This window comes from Crotalus tigris, unplaced genomic scaffold (assembly GCF_016545835.1).
Source record: "Crotalus tigris isolate CLP2741 ecotype Arizona unplaced genomic scaffold, ASM1654583v1 scf7180000024441.2113493, whole genome shotgun sequence".
NCBI classification, from domain to species: Eukaryota; Metazoa; Chordata; class Lepidosauria; order Squamata; family Viperidae; genus Crotalus; species Crotalus tigris.
Genome location: NW_024100610.1, coordinates 1,652,748 through 1,674,429, shown reverse-complemented (window position 1 = coordinate 1,674,429; position 21,682 = coordinate 1,652,748). Strand labels below are relative to the sequence as shown.

Here is a 21,682-nt window from a genome sequence, read left to right as displayed (position 1 = left end):
TGGTAGTGTGACACCCCTGGTCTAAACTAGTATAATGTATAATGCCAAAAAATGGGCACAGTACTGGAAGTTGTGTCTGACCAATATCAAATAAATTAAAACTATTAACTTCCTGTGATATAAAACATATTCAGCCACCTGGGCACCAATTTTGCAGCCATAACTCACTGGTGATTCCTAGTTTGAATATATTCATTTTTAATTTATTTTATTATTTTTATTCACTTGTACTCTGTGTTTATTATTTTACTTAAGGCACCAAACATATCAAACCTTCCTCCACCTCTTTTCTCCACAACAAAAATCCTGTGAAGTGGGTTAGGCTATGAGAGACTGACTTGCCCAAAGTCATCCAGCTGGTTTACTACTGAATATCCAATTATTCCAAGCCAACTATCTCACAACCTACATCTGTGTGCCGATTTTGTTTCCTAAGTGAAGAACTTAGTGTTTGTTTTTGTTAAATTTCATTTTATTACTTTTAGCCCATTTTATTAATCTATCAAGTTCAGTTTGAAATTTGTCTTTTACAGTACTATCTCACTCAGTTTTATGTCATTTGCATATTTGTTAAGCATTTTTCCACTCTTCAGCTAGGTCTTTAATAAAAATATTGAAGAGTAGAGGCCACAGAAATGAATCCTGTATTACTTGATGCTACTCTCCATTTTGATAAGAGATGATTAGCACACTTGGCATGATTTTCGGCCCAACTTTCTTGATCACACTTCTCTAGTTTGTTAATTGTGGAAAGAAATTATTTCATCTTCTACATCATTAGAAACATGAACTGTCTTGCTTCTGAATCTGATTATAAATTTATTACTGCAAATTTATACACACTTAATATAGACTAATTCCACTAAATCTAATGAGATGTCAGAATAGACATGTCTTGCATATGTATGGAAAGAAAAGAAGACAAAATCAGTAGCTATTTCAACAAAACCAAGAATTTTCTATAAACCCAGTCTGAAATGTAGCCTATTTCTTATCTCTTCACATTTTTGCATCTCTCACATACAGATTCTCTGCCTTTGATAAGGTTAGTCTCTAACACTTTTGTAAACATGAGGTTGAGTCAAGCCGTAGTGACCACATGGATACAACCATAGAATTTTCTTGATATCAGAATAGTGGGGACTACTGCTTTCTTCAGCTTGTTTCAACTACTCAGTATAGCTTATAATTCTAGGATTTCCTAATTGTCTCCCATCCAAATATATTTGGACCCTAAAATGTATTAATCAGGTTTAGTGCTGCTTCTCCTCCCCCGCCCCAGTATGTTGTTACCAGCTGTGACAACAATCTAAATAAAAACCTGATAACAAAGACAGTATCAGTCAAGAGTAGCTCATTTAAACATATATGCCAGAAGCACAGTAAAACTTAGTTTTATCAAAGCAAGTTTACACTGTTCTAATTAATCATTTTGTTACTTGCAGTGGCCATCCAAAAGTAAAATATGAAGGCAAAGCTATTGTTTGTTTTTTGATGTCTTTAAGTCAGTGTGGACTCCTGGCAACTGCCTGGAGAAGTCCCTGCAGTTTTCTTGGCAAGATTTTGGAAGTGGTTTGTCCTTGCCTGCTTTCTGGGGCTGAGAGAAAGTGACTGGCCCAGTCACCTATCTGGTTTTGTGCCTAAGTTGGAACTAGAACTCACAGTCTCCCATTGATCTAGAGCAGCGATTCTCAACCTGTGGGTCGGGACCCCATTTGGGGTCAAACGACCATTTCACGGGGGTCGCTAAACAATGCAGTCTGCCATTTTTTTCCCCTTTTCCTTAGCTGTGCTACTCCCTTTTATTCTATTGGCTTTTGAAAGCCAATAGAATAGACTCTCTTGAATAGAGTCTCTATTCTCTCTTGAATAGAGTCTAATTCTTACCTCCCTTGGGGCTGGGCCAGCTGGTGGCCCAGCTGGTGGTTGGCCTGCTCCGTCTCTGCCGCTTACAGCTACGCCTTGGCCGGCACAGGGGGCAGCACCACGCATGCGTGGCACTCCTGGGCATGGAAAGTCCTCGACTTACGACCGGTTGAGTAGTCCTTGACTTACAACCAGTTGGGGGTCGCGGCATTAAAAAGGTTGAGAACCACTGATCTAGAGAAACTGCAGAGTTGTATTAAGGTAATTATCTTTCTATAGTGCCTGGTAGGTTTTCAATGCTTTAGAAATCAGTTAGAAACAAAAATAATAATGAATGTATTCGAAACAGCATTTTACATCTGAATGTTATAGGGTGAGAGGGAATCACATACATACAGAAACACATAGTTGAAAATTGTAATGATTCTTTTCTATGTGAGAAATTCTCAATTGCTAAGACATATCCTTATCCACACTAATGCATAACTTGGCTAACTTTACCTAAAAATATTGTTTACTAGTTTGTGTGTTACTCAGTTACATGCCACTTTATGCACATAGACCCATTTGCAGCATGTGTCTAGGCATGGGAAAAGTTACAGCCAACTTGCAATGCCAAATCCAGATCATGACTACTATCATGACAAAGAAATAAGTGAACATTTCAAGCAGATTATTTTAATGTTCCTATTTTTAAAAAATGATAGCAAATGGTTATGTCATTCATTTATTATCATCATCATATTTTTACTGCCATGTAGTGGGGAAAGGTCCATAAAGTATGGGACTGTATTGTATGTCTTGGCTACCAAAATAAGTAACCAATTTTATATACTGACTATGAGGTTTGCTAGAGTATGAAGAACATTCTTGAACTTAATATTTATATTATAGTAGTCAAGTGTGCTTTACATATGCTGTTCCTGAGTATTAATCTTATTCAAACACCTCTTCATTGCTTCAATTTATAGTAAGCTATTTCTATACTCTTCCTATGTGTGTATTTATCACACACACATCTACTATTCATTTATTTGTACCTCGCTTCTCATTAGGAGAGTTCCAAGCAGAGGCCTTAGATAGGCTTGAACTAGTTTGGATCAGATACCATCTCAGAGTGACTCTGGGTGGTGTATATCTAAGAGGTATATCTATATATCCATAAAATATTTCAGTAACACACACCTCAAAAACTGATGCATGGTCACAAGCAGGCTTTAGTGTTTAGATCAGTGGTTCTCAACCTGTGGGTTGGGACCCCCATTTGGGGTCGAACGACCATTTCATGGGGGTCGCCAAACAAGGCTGTCCACCATTTTTTCCCCTTTTCTTTGGCCATACCCCTGGCACCCGGTGATGTATAAGTGGTTGGGGGGTCACCACAACATGGGGAACTGTATTATGGGGTCGCGGCATTAGAAAGGTTGAGAACCACTGGTTTAGATCATGAACCAGGTATATGTGGCACCCAAAACATGAACACTTACAAAATGCGAAAATAATATTCTTGTAGATTGAAATGGGAGAGCTAGTTTAGTGTCATGGTTAAAGTACTAGAGTAAAAATTGGGAGAGTGTGAGTTCTAGTTTCCTCTTAAGCTGGGTGACCTTGTGCCAGTTACTCTCTCTCAGCCCTAGGAAAATACAAAGGGCAAATCTTTTCTCAAAAACCTTGCCAAGAAAATTGCGGGGACTAATCCAGGAGGTCGCCAGGAATTATAAATTGACTGGAAGGCACACATGCACACACAAACTGAGGTGGAGGAAAGATAACGATCTGACTGCTGGGAATCCTGCATTTCTTTCGGGGAAGGTGGCCATTTCAAAACTATCCATCCAGATAAGCTGGACTGGCTTCCCGCCAATCCACGAACAGAAGTGGCTCGTCCCCCGTTGCCATTTCTCTTCCAAGCTTCCTTGCTTCCCCAAGGCAGTTTCATACGCTCCATATATACATATATCCTGCATTATTCTCGTATGATCTGTACCCTGTCGAGCTCCTTTGGGGGGGGGGGGTACTAGCGAAGCGGAGATCCTAAAAATATTAAATGCTCTCGATCGTAGAACAGAAGGCGCAGAGGGAGGCAGAGCTCTAAGGCTGGAGAGTCAGGTTCCTAAAGTTTTGCACGACGTCGCGATTCCTTCTCCTTTCCGCCGGCTCAGTGCCGCCTCTCGGGCGCCTCCTTCCGTGGGCTCTCGGTGCCCAGCGGGCGTTTTCCGTGTCTCCCCGCGGAGCCGCGGCTGCCGTACCCAGCGGGGCTCCTTTTTCTGCCTCCCCAGCCTCCCGCCTCCCCCGGCGGCATCTCCATCCTCCTCAGCCTAGCAGGGCTCCCTTCTCCCAGCCTCGCACCGGCGGCTGATGGCTTCCCGCGCCAATCCCCTGAAGCCGGGGCTGCTGCAGTGCCCCCTCCGGGGCTGGGGGCGGCGCTGGGCCCGGCCATCTCGGGGCCGGATGGAGCCTCTTGGCCGGGGCTGGAGCAGCACCTCCTCGGCGAGGCCGGGCTGGAGGGTAGGGGAGGCCGGAGCCCTTTGTGTATGCGAAAGCGGGGATGCTGCCCACCGCCTCCCGGGTAAGGGGCCACCTTCCCTTCCTTTCCCTTCGGGGGAAAGAGCTCATTTCTACCGCTTACAAAGGTGTGAGACTCCCCCTTCAGCATCAGGGATTCCCGGTCGGGGCCGCCCTTCCTCCGTGCCTTGCAGCCCCCTTGCCTTCACCCCGTTCCCTGCGCCCTCATCGCCGCCCTCTACCCTTCTGGCCTCGGGAAGCCCTTCTTCCTGTCTCCCGGGCTCCCCGAAATATTTTCCGGCCCTTTGTTCCCAGTTACGGGTCGACCCAGAGAAGCCCCATCCTGACGATCCTCTTTCTCTTCCCATCCCACATCCCCTCGCCTGACATCCTCTCTACCCCACAAACGCGTGCATTTTTAGACTCCTCCCCATCTACTCTAAATCAAAACTGCCCCTCTGCCTCTTTTCTTTTGCTCTTCTTCCTCATTATTCCAGGATTCAGTGCGGGTGTCTCATCTCACCTCATATTCCAGATAAGGAACAACTTCTAAGGGTCACCATTCCCCCCCCCCCCAACTTATGGGCACTCAGTTTAACACTGCCTCCACTTCTGTTTTCTTTAAACAATAAAAACCATTGATAAATAACTTGCCTTTTTACCTATCTGCCATCCAGTTTTTAAAGTAATGAATTTGTTTTGGGAAAAAAAAGGGTGGCGGAAATAATTTTTCTCAAGGTATGAGAAATTATGACTTCCGTGTTCTTGATTGAAGGGCTTTTGCATAGAGCATCCTTTATTAATATTGATCTTTCCAATCTATTTTGATAGCAGGCATGTGCCAGATGACGTTTAGAGTGGGATATGTGAGTTAAGGTGGTACCTTTTCCTGTTGCTTTATAAACTTTAAGAAAGCACAAACATGAGCACTGTGCTGTGCATATTTTATTTTATTATTAGCCAATTAAGGCTCAGAAACAAAGATGCAACAGGTTGGGTTAGAAGAAAGTATGAAGGGAGAACTTCCAAGTGTTTAGTGCTTATCTTGTGATCAATTTCATTTTCAGGTTTTCTGTTTGCTCATGTGTTAAAAAGAGTCAGTGGAACATGCATCTTAAGATAGAGGTTTTCAGAGGAAAAAACTAGCATTTTGAATACTATAGTTATAAATATCCCTTCAAGATATTGGATTAGCAAACCAGTTTTCTTATTTATGAAACTGAATATCTCTGGAGTATAGATATTTGATCAACTAGTTGCAGAACTGTGAATAAGAAGAGATGAAAATGGAAGTAGATGATAACTTTGTAACTTTTTAATAATATTGTTTTAAAGCATGGAAGGATGCTTCTTGTGGTTCTGTGATTTGTAATTTCTGCTTCTCGCAGGCATTCATTTTTTTCCTTTCTATTGTGACTATTAGACCAAAGCAGTTATGTTCTTTTGTTCTGTGAACAATACATTTGCTTATATCTTACAATAATTTTTATCTTTGCTTTTTCATTTACAGTTTTTCCAATGTGGATTATAATGTAATAAAAATTATGACTTAGATTTCACTCCAAATCAGTAAGAATCAAAACTGTGAACTTCATTTTTTCTCTCTCTAGAGCTTTTCACCCAATCGCCCCCTCTTCAGTGCATCTGAAAAATGTGGCAGTAGAAGCCAAAAGTGAACAGGAGAAGGAAACTTTAAGGAACAGTCAAGATGGGCATGAGGATCAAGCTGCATAGTACTGACCATCCAAATAACTTGTTGAAGGAACTTAACAAATCTCGATTGACAGAGTCTATGTGTGATGTCACCATTGTTGTGGGTAGCCGTTCCTTCCCTGCACACAAAGCAGTGCTGGCATGTGCAGCAGGCTATTTCCAGAATCTTTTCCTGAATACAGGATTGGATGCTGCCCGTACTTATGTAGTGGATTTCATTACTCCAGCCAACTTTGAAAAGATTCTGAATTTTGTTTATACATCAGAGCTCTTCACAGATCTTATAAATGTGGGTGTCATTTATGAGGTTGCTGAAAAATTGGGCATGGATGATTTGCTGAAGGCTTGCCATTCTACCTTCCCAGACTTGGAAAATTCAGCTGTCACTAAACAGCCTTCTGCCTCAAATGAAAGCCGGGCTAGTGGTGCTTTAGCTGAACCAAATCATTCTCTAGGTGAAAGTCGAAATAGCGGGGAACAACTGGGATCAGAGCAAAATTGCAATATGCATGATGAAGCAGCCACTGGCTACAAAGAAGATCCTACCAATGAAGTTAGTCACAATTTAATACACCCACACACTCCCAAAGCTGAAGAGCAAGAAGCAACAGGACCGTTTACTGGTGCCATGAGTATAATGACCCAGGCTGGCCTCGGTAATATTAGCATGGCTGTTCAAACCACTGTGAACTCTTGTCCGCAGTATAAAGTCCAGAGCAATGGGGATTACAACAAAGGTAACCTTTTTGCCTCCGATGTCTCCTTAGATATATCAACAAGTAGCAATTCCTGCCCCAGCAATAGTGACCATTCCAAAGATCATGTTTTTGGGCCAATGGATGAACTGCAGTTGGAAGATTTGGGGGAAGAAGATCTGCATTTTGAAGATCCCAGTGAAGAGCTCGGTGCGGCAGAGGAAGTGATAGAGCTGAGTGATGATAGTGAGGAGGAGATATCTTTTGAAAACGACAGCCGGGAAAACAAGGCCATGCCCTGTCAAGTGTGCAAAAAGGTTTTAGAACCCAACATTCAGTTGATCCGTCAGCATGCCAGGGATCATGTAGACCTTCTGACTGGCAACTGCAAGGTTTGTGAGACCCATTTCCAAGACAGGAACTCTAGAGTCACTCATGTCCTGTCACACATTGGGATATTCCTCTTTTCCTGTGATATGTGTGAGACTAAGTTTTTCACTCAGTGGCAGCTGAACCTTCATCGCCGAGAAGGGGTGTTTGACAACAATATTATTGTCCATCCCAGTGACCCTCTGATAGGGAAGGTCAATTTGTTCAGTGGGGACTTGGCATGTGCTGCCTGTAGGAAACCTTTGGCCAAAGATTTTCATGTGGTTCGTGGCCACATCTTGGACCATGTGAATTTGAAAGGCCAAATATGTGGCATATGTGACCAGCAACATCTCAATCTCTGCAGCTTGATGTGGCACACACTTTCCCACTTGGGAATTTCTGTCTTCTCTTGCTCTATCTGTGCCAGTAGTTTTGTGGATAGACATCTTTTGGAGAAACATGTGGCTGTCCACCAAAGTATGGAAGAAGCTCTCTTCCGGTGTCATTACTGTGGTCAGGCTTTCAAACTTGAAGCTGCATATCGCTACCATGTTAGTCAGCACAAGTGTAACTCTACCTTGGACCTTGTTCGGCCGAACTTTGGTGATCGTCTTCATCAGCAAGCATTGCAAAAGCGGAAGCTGACGGAGAAATTCCTAAATGAGGATGTGGCTCTCCAGAACCAACCTGGGAATAGTAAATATAGCTGTAAGGTTTGTGGGAAAAGATTTGCTCATACGAGTGAATTCAACTACCATCGGCGGATCCACACCGGGGAGAAGCCCTATCAGTGCAAAGTGTGTCACAAGTTCTTCCGTGGACGTTCTACCATAAAGTGTCATTTGAAGACACATTCTGGGGCCCTCATGTACCGGTGCACAGTTTGTGGCCACTACAGTTCCACCCTTAACCTTATGAGCAAGCATATAGGTGTGCACAAAGGGAGCCTCCCACCAGACTTCACCATTGAGCAAACTTTCATGTACATCATCCATTCCAAAGATGCAGAAAAAAACACAGAGAGCTGATGCAGCTATACTGGGGAAGTAAACACTACCTTGAAATAGCAGTGAAACTTGTTTCAGAATTTTTTAAAATTACTTTTAATGGTCTGTATACTTTTATTTTCTTATGTTTCTTGTAGACTTTTCCTTAAATCACTGTCCTGTGAAACATCACATTAGATGTGTTACTGTTCTCAAAAAAAAAAAAAAAACATTGTGCTTATCTCCGGCTGAGTTGTTTTAAATGTAAGAAATAAGACCTTTTGTTCTTCATCTAATATATTTCCCAACTCATGACTTCTCCCCTCTTCTCACAGGCTTTACCTGACATTATTAGAAGATTGATGCTGCTAAGATGTATCAATGCTCCATATCAGTAGGGCTAGCAGGGGAGAAATAGGAAAGTATGAAAAAAATGCTTCTGGTTTATTGATGACAAGGTTTAATTTCAAAAATTAAAAATGCAATCCTAAGGATACTTACTCAGAAATAAGACTGTCTTTGTTTTGAGGGAATTCTTTCCTATTGGTACATGTATTGTAGAAACATCTGTGATTCTTCCTTTCAAAAGGATTTGCCTTTTCTTATACAGTAAATTTAACTGTCATGCCATCTAGACTTTAATTGAGAGAAAGCTTACCTCCGTACAGTGAAAAACTGATTTCTTGGAATGAAGCTGATATTAAAGGTACAAGGGCTGGATACATTTGGAACTTTAATCAGTCACCAAATCTACCTTGTGTCAAGCCTTAATTTGCATTTGCCCTTTTCCTAAGGAAAATATCTAGTTTATAGCAGAGAGATCAAGGTAAAAAGAAAACACATAGATTTTAGGAGGCCAGAGGAAGTGGGGTTTGCCAATTTTGGATTAATTTTCAGTGGAGAGGGAAGAAGAATATTATGAGAAACAATTCTTAGTTTTGGCAAGACTTACTTATTTTAGTTGTTCAAACAGTTTAATCTGAAGTACTTTCAAAAAAATTTAGGGCATGAAAAAAATTGCAAGAGGTAATGCTGGTTCTTAATGCCAATGTGGAATTCTGTCATTTATAATATAATAAGGTGTGTTTGGAGGCTAAATTTTTTAAAGCAATTAATATATTATGCTAGAGCAGTGGTTCTCAACCTGTGGGTCGGGACCCCATTTGGGGTCAAACAACCATTTCACGGGGGTCGCCAAACAACGCAGTCCGCCATTTTTTCCCCCCTTTTCCTTAGCTGTGCTACTTCCTTTTATTCTATTGGCTTTTGAAAGCCAATAGAATAGACTCTCTTGAATAGAGTCTAATTCTATTGGCTTTCAAAAGCCAATAGGAATTGTCCAGGCTGTCTCTGCCCTGCTGAGCCCGCCAAAAGTCCCATTCTGCAAACGGTGCTGCACCAGTTGAGCAGTCTTCGACTTACGACCGGTTGAGTAGTCCTCGACTTACAACCGGTTGGGGGGTCGCAGCATTAAAAAGGTTGAGAACCACTGTGCTAGAGCTTGGAATCTTCCTTTTGGCCTACAATATTTATTTGCCTGATGAAATTTAGTAGGATTTATTTCTGAGTAAAGATGGGTAGGAATGCACAGTTGTGTTTGAAAAAAACATTGTTGCCTTAAAATATCCCTATAAGGGGGAGTTTTTGTATGACCTGCAAGCAGGACACTAAATCACTGTTTTTACTTTTTGTTTAGAATGATTCAGAAGTTTTCTTAACAGTGGCACTTATTTTTACACTTCATAGATTATAGTATTTGTTAACATTGAAAATGCCAGTCCTCCTTGCCCCAGCTACTATGTCAGATTGTGACATGAGGAATATAGTTACCCTGGTATCACAGGTGAAACTTTTCTAAAGAATTAAAGCCAATTTGAAAATATTTTCATCACATTTAGTTATATGCATAACTTTTTTTCTCCATAATTGAATTTTATTAACAATAAAATGAACAATTACTTTGATAAACTTCTCAGAGGTTCCAGTGGCACTGATTGGCTAATGTTGACTGCATTACCAAAAGGCAGTTTTGAAAATATTTCCAATATTTGCACAGCTGAAGGTGATGAAAGTTGTACCTCAGCTTATATGGAAGATACTCTATTGGTAGAATTAAGTGTTGCTGCTCAAATGAAGAACTCAGTCAGAACACAGAAGCAGGGTGAAGACTAGTAATTATAAACACCACTTATCTTGATGAATGATTGTTAGATGCACAAATAGTTGGAAGCAGGAATTCGGTTTGGGAAGAAGAACCTTCAACAATTTATTTATAAGGCTGCCATAGTTGCATTACAGAATTACCACAAGATGGTAGCAAAGAGCTACATAAAACTTTTATGATTAAATTTTTTTTAGAGCCCACATACCCTCCCTTACTTATTAATAAACATGTCTCTTATTGTTGCCCTCATATAGTGCCTATGATATCACAACCACTGTGCACCATTATTTCCTATACCTGTTTTATATTTGTTTTGTCAGGTTTAATATGTTTCAATATCAGTCCAAGAAAATCCATTAAGTCTTGCAATTAAAAGAAAAAGAAGAAAAATCAGCAACACTATCTTGTGTCTGCCTTACCTTGTCACAATAATCTGATTTATAGTTTTCAAGTTATTCTGATCACATGCAGTTTTCTTCTGCTACCAACATCTTTTCTTTTTTCTTTTTTAAAAAGCAAATTGTGTGTCTGGTTCTTCCCTTATGTCATTCCTTTTTTTAAAAAAAAATAGCACAGAAGCAGGTTGTAAGTTCTGTCTCTGTGCTAATGTAAGAATATGCTAGCAGAAAGTACAGATTGGTTTTATCAACTGAAAAGGCCAATATATATTTGCTCTGTAATAATGAAAAGTCACAGTAGAGGTTGAAATTGGAACTTTCTTCCCTTTTTTTGAGGGGATGGAAAATTGTAAGTGGAATGAGGTGCAACTAAATAACTAATTTAGAGGGAGAGCAGAAGACAAAGACCTTGATTTGGATTATAGTTTGCTTCATTTGTGGACTGTGTTTGATTCCGCAAACAAGTATAGTTCTGTGATTTCCATTCAACGGGGAATCTGTAGGAAAAGTGCTTATTGAGAGATGGAACAGCTGGTTTGAGAACTGGCCCTTGGTATAATGCAAACTACCTCATGAGGAGAAAGCACTAGAATCTTCACAGCTCCTGTTGTGTACAAATGGATCCTTGGGCTTCTATATATAAACACACTGTTATTAAAGATACAAAAATGTAAACCTGGCCTATGGGAGTGTATGTGTGTATGTATGTAAAAACCGCAGCTTCAGGAATCTCAGCTGTGAAACTAATTCTAGTAGGGCAGTCTTTGGGCAGGTTTGCTTTGTCTTTGCATATAGTACCTACCTCTTAAGGATGTTGTGAAGATAAATGTTTTGATATGTGTTCAAGAGAAAAGCACTTACTTCTGTCTTGTTTTCATATCCTAGGAAAATAATATTTCCATAATTCATACATTGCGTGCTGCAGATATTCAGATCTTTTTTTTGGGGGGGGGGTTCCTTTCCCTTTGTGGCCTTGGACCCAACAAGATATGCTGAGAAACTGAACAATGTATATGGCAGTTGGGAATAGCCCGAGGAAATATTAATGCTGAGAGTTATTTGTAATGTTCTAAAAGCTGCCCAGGGACTGAACCACTAATCTTCATCTACGGATACGTTTATGGCAGGGCCTTGACCAAGAAGGTGGAACCAAAAATACACCAAGCCAAAGGATTTTGCTGTTGAATAGATATTAAAGATTAATCTCCTAGTACTGGCTAATCAGGAAGCTTCATGCTACCTATTAATCTTGATGAAGTTGGTATTTCTTCCTTTTCTACGCTGAAAGATGGTTCTTGCCTGGACCTTATCTATGCCCCTACCTAAGGCTGCTGCTACATTTATGTATTTCAGACAATGCATCCAGTGCTGAACCATGTTTCCTGAATAAAAATGTGGCCTTCAGTAGGAGAAGTGGAGAAGACATTCCTATATATTGCTTGTATATAGTAGGAATTTATCTTTAAATCAAAGCAGAATTCTACAGCTGCTTTTCTCTGGTTCTCCAGTGCCAAACCTGTCCTCCTGCTCCACAGGGGAAGCCATTGCAGCTTGAGAGGTTTCTTTCATGAACACTTTCTAGCAAAATCATGATGAGTAATTGGCCTCATAATTAGGGCATTCGGAACCAGAGAATAGGGGATTGGCTTCAAGTTCTGAACATCTGCATGAGTTTAGCTTTGGCCAAATAACATCACCTGCCTGCCTTGTACATTTATCCACTCATGAATGAAGGTGGGGAGGAGGAATAATTAAAAATACCTACCTCACAGGTGACAAGTTGTGAGGTGTAATAAATGTCTGTAAAGTGCTTTGGAACCCTTAGGCTTGTAGAAGGACTAAGTATTGTAATTAAATAGCTTCACTCTGTTTGACACGCTATCATTTGTGAAGAATTCCTTCTCACCATTATCATCCTAGCAGGGAAGGATTTAGGCATGGAACAGGTATTCCAATCTCATGTAGAATCCTTTGAAATAATGAAAAAAATGTATTTTGGAAATGGATGCATTATTAATTATTATTTTCTGTAAACTCCAGCCCTGCCCTCCCCCTCCATTTCCTCCAAAGATCCAGATGTCTTGAAACGAAACAGCAAAAGCAGAAAACTGAGCATTGTGATTGCTGTCAGATCTCTTGGTTAAGTGAATTGTAGGTACTGACCTCTCAGTTATTTAAGTGTTTACTATCTATTTGCTGTAAAGTTTGTATATTTTGTAAAACTTTCCTCCTTCCTAAAGAAAAGAAAGTAGATGTCTAAAATGGTTGTACATCGGATTCTTTTATACTCCATTGTTTGGCACAAAAGTGTGTTTTTTATTTAGAATAATAAAAGTGAAAACTGAAAAGAGTTTCCTGCAACATTTTTCTTGTTTGTAAATGGTGATACATTCTAACCAAGTGCTTTGTTTTAGCCCGGTGTGAGGCTGAGCATATTCTTTGCCTGCAGGACATCACTAATTCCTTCTCTTGCATTTCCAAGGACAGAGGGTAAAGCTGTTACGTGGCGAACTATTTCACTCAGTCAATGGTCTTCTATGCCAGGCATGTCAAACTCGCGACGTCAGGTGACGTCGCGTGGTGTATCGGAGCTTTTTCACCATTGCTGGCAATGGGGTGGGCGTGGCTCTGGTATGATGAAACCAGCCTGCAGGCTAGCAGTTTGACACCCCTGTTCTACGCTATACGAGCAATGCTTATTTTTTTCCATTGAAGAAAATGTATATAAACCAGTTTCCTATAAAATCAGCAACCTTTATGCCAAGGACTTGGAGAAAGAATAGCCGGGAGATTCCCATGGAGGCAGTCGCAATATTATGGGTTGGCACTTAAATACTTATAGGACCACTTACTTCAACTGGATTCAATAACCCTGAGGAGGTGGCTGCTTGTAATATTCCACTTCTGTGAGGTAAAAGAGCTAATCTAGCTGGCCTCTAAAATTTGGACATCCCTCTGCTGATGACCTACCCCACAGGTGTCAAACTCACCACGTCATTGATATGTCATGATGTATCACGACTTTTTGCATTGGGGTGGGAGTGGTCTCCGTATGATGCAACCGGCCCATGGGCCGGCAGTTTGACACCCCTGACCTACCCTAAATTGTTAAAGAGCCAACTACTTCAAGGGAATTATTGTGGTTGTTATGAGCTGAGATGGTGCAGTGGTTAGAATGCAGTATTGTAGGCTAACTCTGCCCACAGACACAGGAGTTTGATCCTGACAGGCCTCAAGATTGTCTCAGCCTTCCATCCTGAGGTTAGTAAAAAGACGACCCAGATAGTTGGTGGGCAATATGCTGACTCTGTAACCCTCCCAGAGCATGATTTAAGTACTATGAAGTGGTATATAAATGCTGTTGCTACTTAGATGTCTCTCTTTTTCATTATTAGGTACTAAAATTGCTATTTTTAACTAGTGTGTTTTAATGGTTGATTATTAGCTGGATGTTTATTTATTTGTTAAATTTATTTTGCCGACTGTCTTACCATGGGACTATTCTAGGCAGCCTACAACAGTAAAAACAGGAATGAAAAGAAGTGTAAACATAGCGGTAGTAAAATAATTAAACAAAATAATGAGATAAACTGAATATACAGTAATATGGGTGGGAGAAGTAGGAATGCAGGGGGAAAGGTTTCTACTTTAGTTAGCATATTAGATACTGACCTGAGTTAGGAAGATTCAGCAGTATACATAATTATACTGACTTGTTTTAAAAGATGAACCAGTGATATTTTTAAACAAGAGAGCAGTGGTGTCTGAGAGAGGATGGGGGTCAGAATATACAAGTGGCAAGCATAATACTTTGATACAGGTTTTTTGAGCCAATGTGTGTTCAAAAAAGGCAGGGCTTTTAATGCTGACACCATGCTGTTGTCTTGCAAGATTTTAGCCCCCATCTGCAGATACCTCTCTGGGAAACGGGATGGAATATGGTGATCTTACAATTCCTGCCTGCCTTCTCTGACTCTGTAAGACACGTATGTAAGTGTGCATTCAACCAAATTGGTTTATTCAAAGTGCTCTTCCCTGAACTGATTGAGAAGATCTACATTTGAGTAGAGCAAGGTTTCTCAAGTATATTTTTGATTAGTGCTACCTTTTCAAATGATTCTTCTTTCTAGTTTGGGCCAAGAGAAGCCATTTCCTTCCTGGCTGGGCAAGTTACACTTTGAAATGACCCTGTTTACTATAAAATGTCATAGATCAGATAATGACTTTATTCACTAAAACAATGAATAAAGTCGTTATTATATGAATATTAACATGGGAGGAAAACATAAAAATGGAGTATGTATAGTAATGTATATAAGCTAGACTAGTTCTCTTATTCCTTCTCCAGCCACACCTTTGATAGGTGCAATAAGATAGCTAACTGTAGCCCAAACCATTTACAATTAAAAGGAAGGAATTAGTATCTTCAAGGGATCAATCAATCAATGAAATCAATCAGTCAGTCAATATGCCACTTTATTGAGTGCAAGACTGATTGAACCCATTTTCCCATTTTTACATCACTTTTGTAAATTTGGTAAAAGATTAAAAGTGCTTGAAATTTCACATAGATTATCTTGCATATTTCTGTAAAATAAAATGTTTACAAATATTTTTATAGGTGTCTACACCGTACTGCACTATTCCATCGCTGCATTAGATTAAATAATTATTCTATGCATCCCTTGAATGATGTTTGGATGCAACAATCATAGCTACATCTCCTTACATTGTTCTTCATTTAAGAAACAGAGAATTTATCCCTAACATTTCATTCAGTTCATTTATGAATTTCTCCTTCAAACCAGTTACGTCCACTTTCTGTACACAGAGAGCCTTTGTGCCTTGTTCAGTTCTTTACAAACATGATCCATGGCCATTAATAGTATTACTTTGCAAACATTGAACACTGAAGTAATTCTTTCTTAAATTTATTTCCATACCAGGCAAAAAGTTAGAAGAGTATATCTCAAGGAGGAGGAAAACTCAAGGATAGACAAATGTTCTAGCTGCAGAAAGAGGCAAAGGAAAAAAAAGATACATTAGAATCTAGTTTGGAATTTCTAATACAATGAAGTAATTCAGGGTGATGTGCATTCTCTCAGGAGTGAGAAACTCTGCAATCACTTGTGATATAATCTTCTAGAGATACTCTTTTCGCATTTTCCTAAATTCACATTTTCACTGGGTATAATTTTCTATTGTGGTGTTAGATAAATGTTAGTGGTTTGGACTAAAAAGACATAAGTAGGAATTGCTCGTATTGGATTGGTAGTGTCCTGATTTCCCAGTTCCAAGAAACAACTAATCGAATGTTCATATTAAAATAGGGCTAGCTCAGGGGTAGGCAACCTTGGCTCTTTTATGACCTGTGGACTTCAATTCCCAGGCTGGCTCAGGAATTCTGGGAGTTGAAGTCCACAAGTCATAAAAGAGCCAAGGTTGCCTCCCCCTCGGCTAGATCCTGTTTTATCTTCACAAATCACTTCAGTTCTTTAGTTTCATATAGGTTGGAGCTATATTTACAGCTGCTTCAGCTATACGCTGCTCTGCCCAACAATTCTGTTTAACTAGCAGACCAGCATAGAGTTTTCAGAATGTTATTTTCATGCAAAAACTGAAGAAATTAAGAGAAATACATCTCTTTTCCATAGTAAAATGTTAAAGCTGCATTGCAAGTTTCAAGATGAAGGAAGTAGATGAGGACTAATAACAATGTTAGATTTTGATTGATTAAGGTCAGTCAGTTTGACACAGCAGCATATAATCCTCCTTTCCACCTCATTTTTACCTATATTGACCTTCTTTTCAAGTTGGCATTGGAAACAATAACAACAGGTATCCTAATTAAGCCTACCCTTTGCTGATAAGAGAGAAAAATGCAAATACATTCTTGTGGCAATGAACCCAAAATCAGAAAAGCTGTTTAAATTGGTTTAAAGCTTGTCTTGCGTGATGACTATAGAGTGTTGAGTATTGGAGGAAGAGCCATCTCTGTTCTTCTGATCCATCTGGTCTTTGGGAATGTATCTAACTACAGCAGAAATAAGCTTTCCTTGGAAGTTCTTGCTCAGGAAGTTGTATAGAATGGGATTGACCACACAATGGGCAAGGCTGAAACAGTCTATGAAATCATAGAAAAAGTACAGGAACTCAAGCACATAGCAGTGGAAGAAGATATTTGACCCTTCAAGGGTGAAGAGCAGCAATATTAGGTGGAATGGCAGCCAACTGATCAAGAAGACAATTATGTAAGCATAGATGAGGCGGCAGTTTTTTCTGTTCTCTGGCTTGTCACAACGCTTGATGTGTCTGGCGGTCAGTATATTGAAGATTGCCATGATGGAGAATGGGATAAGGAACCCAATTAAGGCAAGAAGGAGGTTGAGACTGATGGTCCACTCACTGAAGGTCTCCGATGGGGGCATAAAGAAACACATTGGTTCAATGGAATCAGTTAACTCCATGTGTACCACCTCTGGCAAAGGGAGGATGGCGGCAAAGGCCCAGATGCAGCAGCAGGTGATCCGTCGCACAAGATGTTGGTGTTGCTGCCAGAAGTGGGAGGAAGTTGTCAGGGAGACATACCGATCAATGCTGAGGCAGGTGAGAAAGAAAATACTGCTGTACATGTTGGCAAAGTAAAAATAGTGGGTGAAGCGACAGAGGAAATCTCCCCAAAGCCAAGTGTAATCAAGCATGGCTTCCAACATCCAGACTGGTAAGGAGAGGATCACCCCCAAGTCTGCAATGGCCATGTTGAAAATGTATAGATTGACCAAGTTCCGATGGTTTCGGATCTGCCAGTTGACCCATATGACCAAGAGGTTCTCCACCAATCCCACCACGAAGATGATGAGATAGAGAACAAAGAGACATACTCGTTTGATGTTATCATCTAGTCTCAAATCACAAGAGCTGAATGTGTGGTTGAATGCATGGAAGAGTTCTGTCAAGTTGTGGTGTGCTTCATTGAAAGGGGGGAGGGTCTCTGGCTCTCCCATTTTGAGGGAAAAAGATGAACTGCAAAAAAGAAAAAGAAAGAAAAAAGAAATTAGAATTTATTCTTCCCCTGTACCAAGATCATTTATAGCAGGAATCTGATTTTTTAAAATAGCTATGGGTTTTAAATCTGTACATGATTGCTGTGTATGCCTCAAAAAGTAATTGGAGTTGGATTACTGTTGATTAAATTGATCTTGTGTGCTAATTTTGGATATAAGCTGCATTTTTATCAAGACGCTGCTTTTGGAGATGTGTGGAAGCTGAAGACATATGACTATAAACCAGCCCAATTATTTTACTGAATGAGACTGATATCCCTTGGTAAGCATTGACATCATGTTGATATAGTATCTAGATTTGTTAGCAATTGTGTCTTTGTTGTCTCTAAATATTAGACATAATATGGCCCAGACAAGTGGAGAAGGGAGCTGATTTATTGATGAAAACCCTGGACAGATTCTGGGAATAGAAATAATTGGCAAGGGGGGACATAAACTTGATAGACAAAGAAAGATAAGAGCTGAAAATGGAGGTGGATGATATAATAGGAGAAACTTCTGATCTAGATCATCTCTCTATTTGCAGAATCAAATGTCATACATACAGACTCCAGTGCTTCACATTTGCTCCTTACTTACTTAATTAATTTTCACTCCATTGAATGATGTAAAAACTCCTCTAACTAGCAGGATTGCCAAAGTTTTAGTCTCTTACTACATTGGCCAGAATCCATAGGATGCTTCAAAATGGTTTAGCGCAGGGATCCCTAACCCCTGGGCCACGGCCCATTACTAGGCCATGGCCTTTTCACAACAGGGCTGTGTGAGTAGTGGGCTGGTGTGCATGTGCATGCAGCTGGACTCACACACGCAGCTCAGCAGTTGAGCTATGCGCATGTACACGCGCTGGCTTGCTGCTTGCATAGCCCAGTCCCCCTCTCCCCTCCCACTGTGCCATCAAGCTGCAAAGGTTGGGGACTGTTGATTTAGAGAATATATAGATCTATTTCAGACTAAGTCATAATAGTAACCTATTTTACCAAGAACTATCTACCAGGTTTTCAGAGTTTTCCAGCTCTGCAACATGAGATTCTTTACGCCATTTTTCCCCAACCTGATTGTTGCAAATATATTGAGGCTATCTTGCATGTGATTGCCATTTGCAACAGCTATGGTATGAGTAATTTGGCAGATGATGGTAAAAGTTGTAATTCAACACATCTAAAGGGCTCCAGAATGGGGGAATAGCTTTAGGTGGAGGTAACAGGATTTGTTCCTAGAATCAAATGGACAGAAAACGCTACAGATGGCTTTCCCCATTCTGCCTTAAACAAAGCTCAGCGTCATTCTTAGCACTCTAGAATAGATATTTCTCTTTTGAGCTTCTTTTCTGTTCCTGTTTCCTCAGATCTTTTAACTAAAGGTATCACTGAGGATTGTATACCTCCAACAAATGTGCTTTGTGAAGATAATAATACTTCTCTAAATATTTTCTTCCGGTTTGAAAGAGCTGGAGATAAGATACTGACAAAACTATCAAATTGGCCTAACAGTAGATTATGATTAAATGATTCAAAGGATGGATTTTTATTAGACCAAATGAAAGCACTGGCTGGTTTTTGCATTCCATGGAGTTCTTCCTTCAAGAGAAAAGTGCAAGGAAAAAAGAGAGTGTGATGTATCTAAATGTTTGACATATCCTATCAATTGTCAAATTTTGGGCCATAAAGAATGTTCAAAAGAAACAAGTGTCTCAAATGAGCTCCCCCCCCATGTTATATAGATAACTTTGAAACCATCAGTTAAAGAAATTTTCCCAGTTTAGAAACAAACAAACAACCTTAATGTAATTTTAACAGTTGAAAGCAGAATAGATATATAATGATGGATACAGCAATTTCCTTCTGAAAGGAGGAAATTTAAACCAACAGACAAAATATTTGCTTCTCTGCAATTTGGGTGAAGAAGAACCATAATTTTTTATTATTGATGACGATAGGTAAAAAGCACATTTCCTACAGGTCACTTGAAGGAAGAGAAGGAACTTCATAATCCAAATTAAATCTCCCCCCCCCCCTTAAAAAACAAACTAAGCTCCTAGTAACAAAATTCGTTTTTGGAGAACAGATCAATCTATTGCTTACCTTCTTAGAAATCAAAATTGGTTCTGGTGATGTTGCAATAAAGAGCTCTACTCTTCAGTCCCTCCAGCTTGGATGTGAAGTGCAGCCTTTCCAGGAATGTGAATTTGTTGGTGTCTCACAGATTTGTTGCTATTTTCCCTCCCTCCTATCTCTCACACACAGGAAATGAACATCACAGGTTGTTACTCTGAAAGCAAGGCCCCATGTGAGGATTTTGCCTGAGCTCTCGAGCACTGCTCTGGTTCCAGGAATGGGCAGCATGAATCGTTCTCAGCACCATGCTTTTGAAGAAATCTAGAGGATGTCTGCTTTCCTGAGGCAAATTTCCTTTTTCCGCTCTGCATTTTTGAAACCAGCTTCCCTACTTTCAGATAACACAGAATGTACTGCCAAAAGAACGGGGGGGGGGGAGAGGGAGGGGGAGAGAGAGAGAGAGAAAGAGAGAGAGAGAGAGAGAGACTTGACTTACGACCATTTAATTAATAACTATTTGAAGTTATGACAGCTCTGAAAAAGAATGATTTAGGGCGGTCCTTGCGCTTATAATGGTTGCAGTGTTCCTTTGGTCACATGATCAAATTTAGGATGTGTGGCAGCTGGTATATTGTATATTTACAACGGCTGCAGCATTCTGGGTTATGTGGTTGCCGTTTGCGACTTTCCCAATGGGCTTCTGACAAGCAAAGCCAAGGGAGGGAAAGGAGTCGCTTAACAACTGTGGAGATTCACTTCACAACCATGGCAAAAAGGCTGTAAAATCACTTCACTGCATCGCTTAGTGACAGAAATTCTGGTAATAAGTTGAGGGCTTCCAGTAATTCCTTTTCGGCAAGTTTCCAGTCCTCTGGGGGGGGGGCATTTAATGCAGACATGAAGAAGTAGAAACACTGGGAGAAGTAACACTGAATGGGAATTAAAGCATGCTGCTGGATCCTTTCCACCCTGAGCACTATATTTCTCTTTTACACAGAGCTGCACGATAAAGGTAAACACGGTTGCTCATGTATATAATCACCACCTTGATGGTATTTGAGGAAAGATACTGTATAAGAAAATTAATAAATAGCATAATATATATCGTTGCAAGAGACTGTAAGGAAGGGAAAGAAATTTACTTATTTTAGTATTAGAATGTGAGTTGATCTAATTTCTTGCACTTCTGAAACAGTAGGCAACCATCAGTTGTGATTTTGAATTTACTCTTCTCTGAATTTTGCAATGTACTTTGCCAATAGCATAACATTGGTGAAAAATAATTATGTATATTAAGAAAAAGCCTGCACAGAAATGTGTACAGCCATGAAAGTAATATCTAAAATGTGTGTGTGCATTTTTATATGTCTTGGTAGAATCAGAGTACTCAAAGGCTAATCCCACCTAATAAAAATAAATAATTATTATTTGTGATTTATAGCTGTCTAGCCTTTACTTGGACATATCCAAGAAGAGAGGATTTATAACAGGGAAAGATGCTTCCAAAAACTGTACGGTTTTCTGCAGCTCTTTCAGTCTGGTATAACACCAAGATGATGTTGACAACTTTTTTTGATCACCAATGGTTTGCTCAGGATATGGGGACGGCCTCTCTCTTGGTTCTCATTGAGCTCTCTATTCTATTATCCATATCTTTCTGGATTGATTCAAGGGATTGGGAAGCATGGTGTTAAGAGCATTGTCTTCTTTTCTCCAGGGTTTGTTCCAGCCAATGTTGGTGAGGGTCTGCTTTGGGAAGTATCTTTGGGCCCCACTGTCATCCTACTTTTATTTTACATGGAGCCTCTGGACAAAGTAAGCTATCATTGCAGGATTTAGTACCATCAGTATATTGATGATTC

At 40.0% G+C, this 21,682-nt stretch overlaps 2 protein-coding genes across 3 annotated transcripts; one reads left to right on the top strand and one right to left on the bottom strand.

The window, feature by feature from the left end:
- Nucleotides 1-4,282: 4,282 nt before the first annotated feature.
- On the top strand, nt 4,283-8,238 carry ZBTB39 (zinc finger and BTB domain containing 39). Of its 2 annotated transcripts, none has more exons than XM_039332008.1 (2): nt 4,283-4,435; nt 5,882-8,238. In XM_039332008.1, exon 2 carries the CDS (start codon nt 6,080-6,082, stop codon nt 8,177-8,179), a length of 2,100 nt encoding a protein of 699 aa, XP_039187942.1. In that variant the 5' UTR covers nt 4,283-4,435; nt 5,882-6,079; the 3' UTR covers nt 8,180-8,238. The 2 variants fall into 2 exon arrangements, with proteins under 2 accessions (XP_039187942.1, XP_039187943.1); XM_039332009.1 differs by having other exon boundaries at nt 4,284-4,435; nt 5,982-8,238.
- A 6,920-nt stretch (nt 8,239-15,158) lies between these two features.
- Nucleotides 15,159-20,213, bottom strand: GPR182 (G protein-coupled receptor 182). Its single transcript, XM_039331987.1, has 2 exons — nt 19,848-20,213; nt 15,159-17,722 (listed from the first exon to the last, which is right to left on the bottom strand). Exon 2 carries the CDS (start codon nt 17,701-17,703, stop codon nt 16,636-16,638), a length of 1,068 nt encoding a protein of 355 aa, XP_039187921.1. The 5' UTR covers nt 17,704-17,722; nt 19,848-20,213; the 3' UTR covers nt 15,159-16,635.
- Between the last annotated feature and the right edge of the window lie 1,469 nt (nt 20,214-21,682).

Excerpts from the sequence above, each read along its gene's own strand:
- ZBTB39 (XM_039332008.1), top strand. The coding sequence starts at position 6,080 with ATGGGCATGAGGATCAAGCTGCATAGTACTGACCATCCAAATAACTTG.
- GPR182 (XM_039331987.1), bottom strand. The coding sequence starts at position 17,703 with ATGGGAGAGCCAGAGACCCTCCCCCCTTTCAATGAAGCACACCACAAC.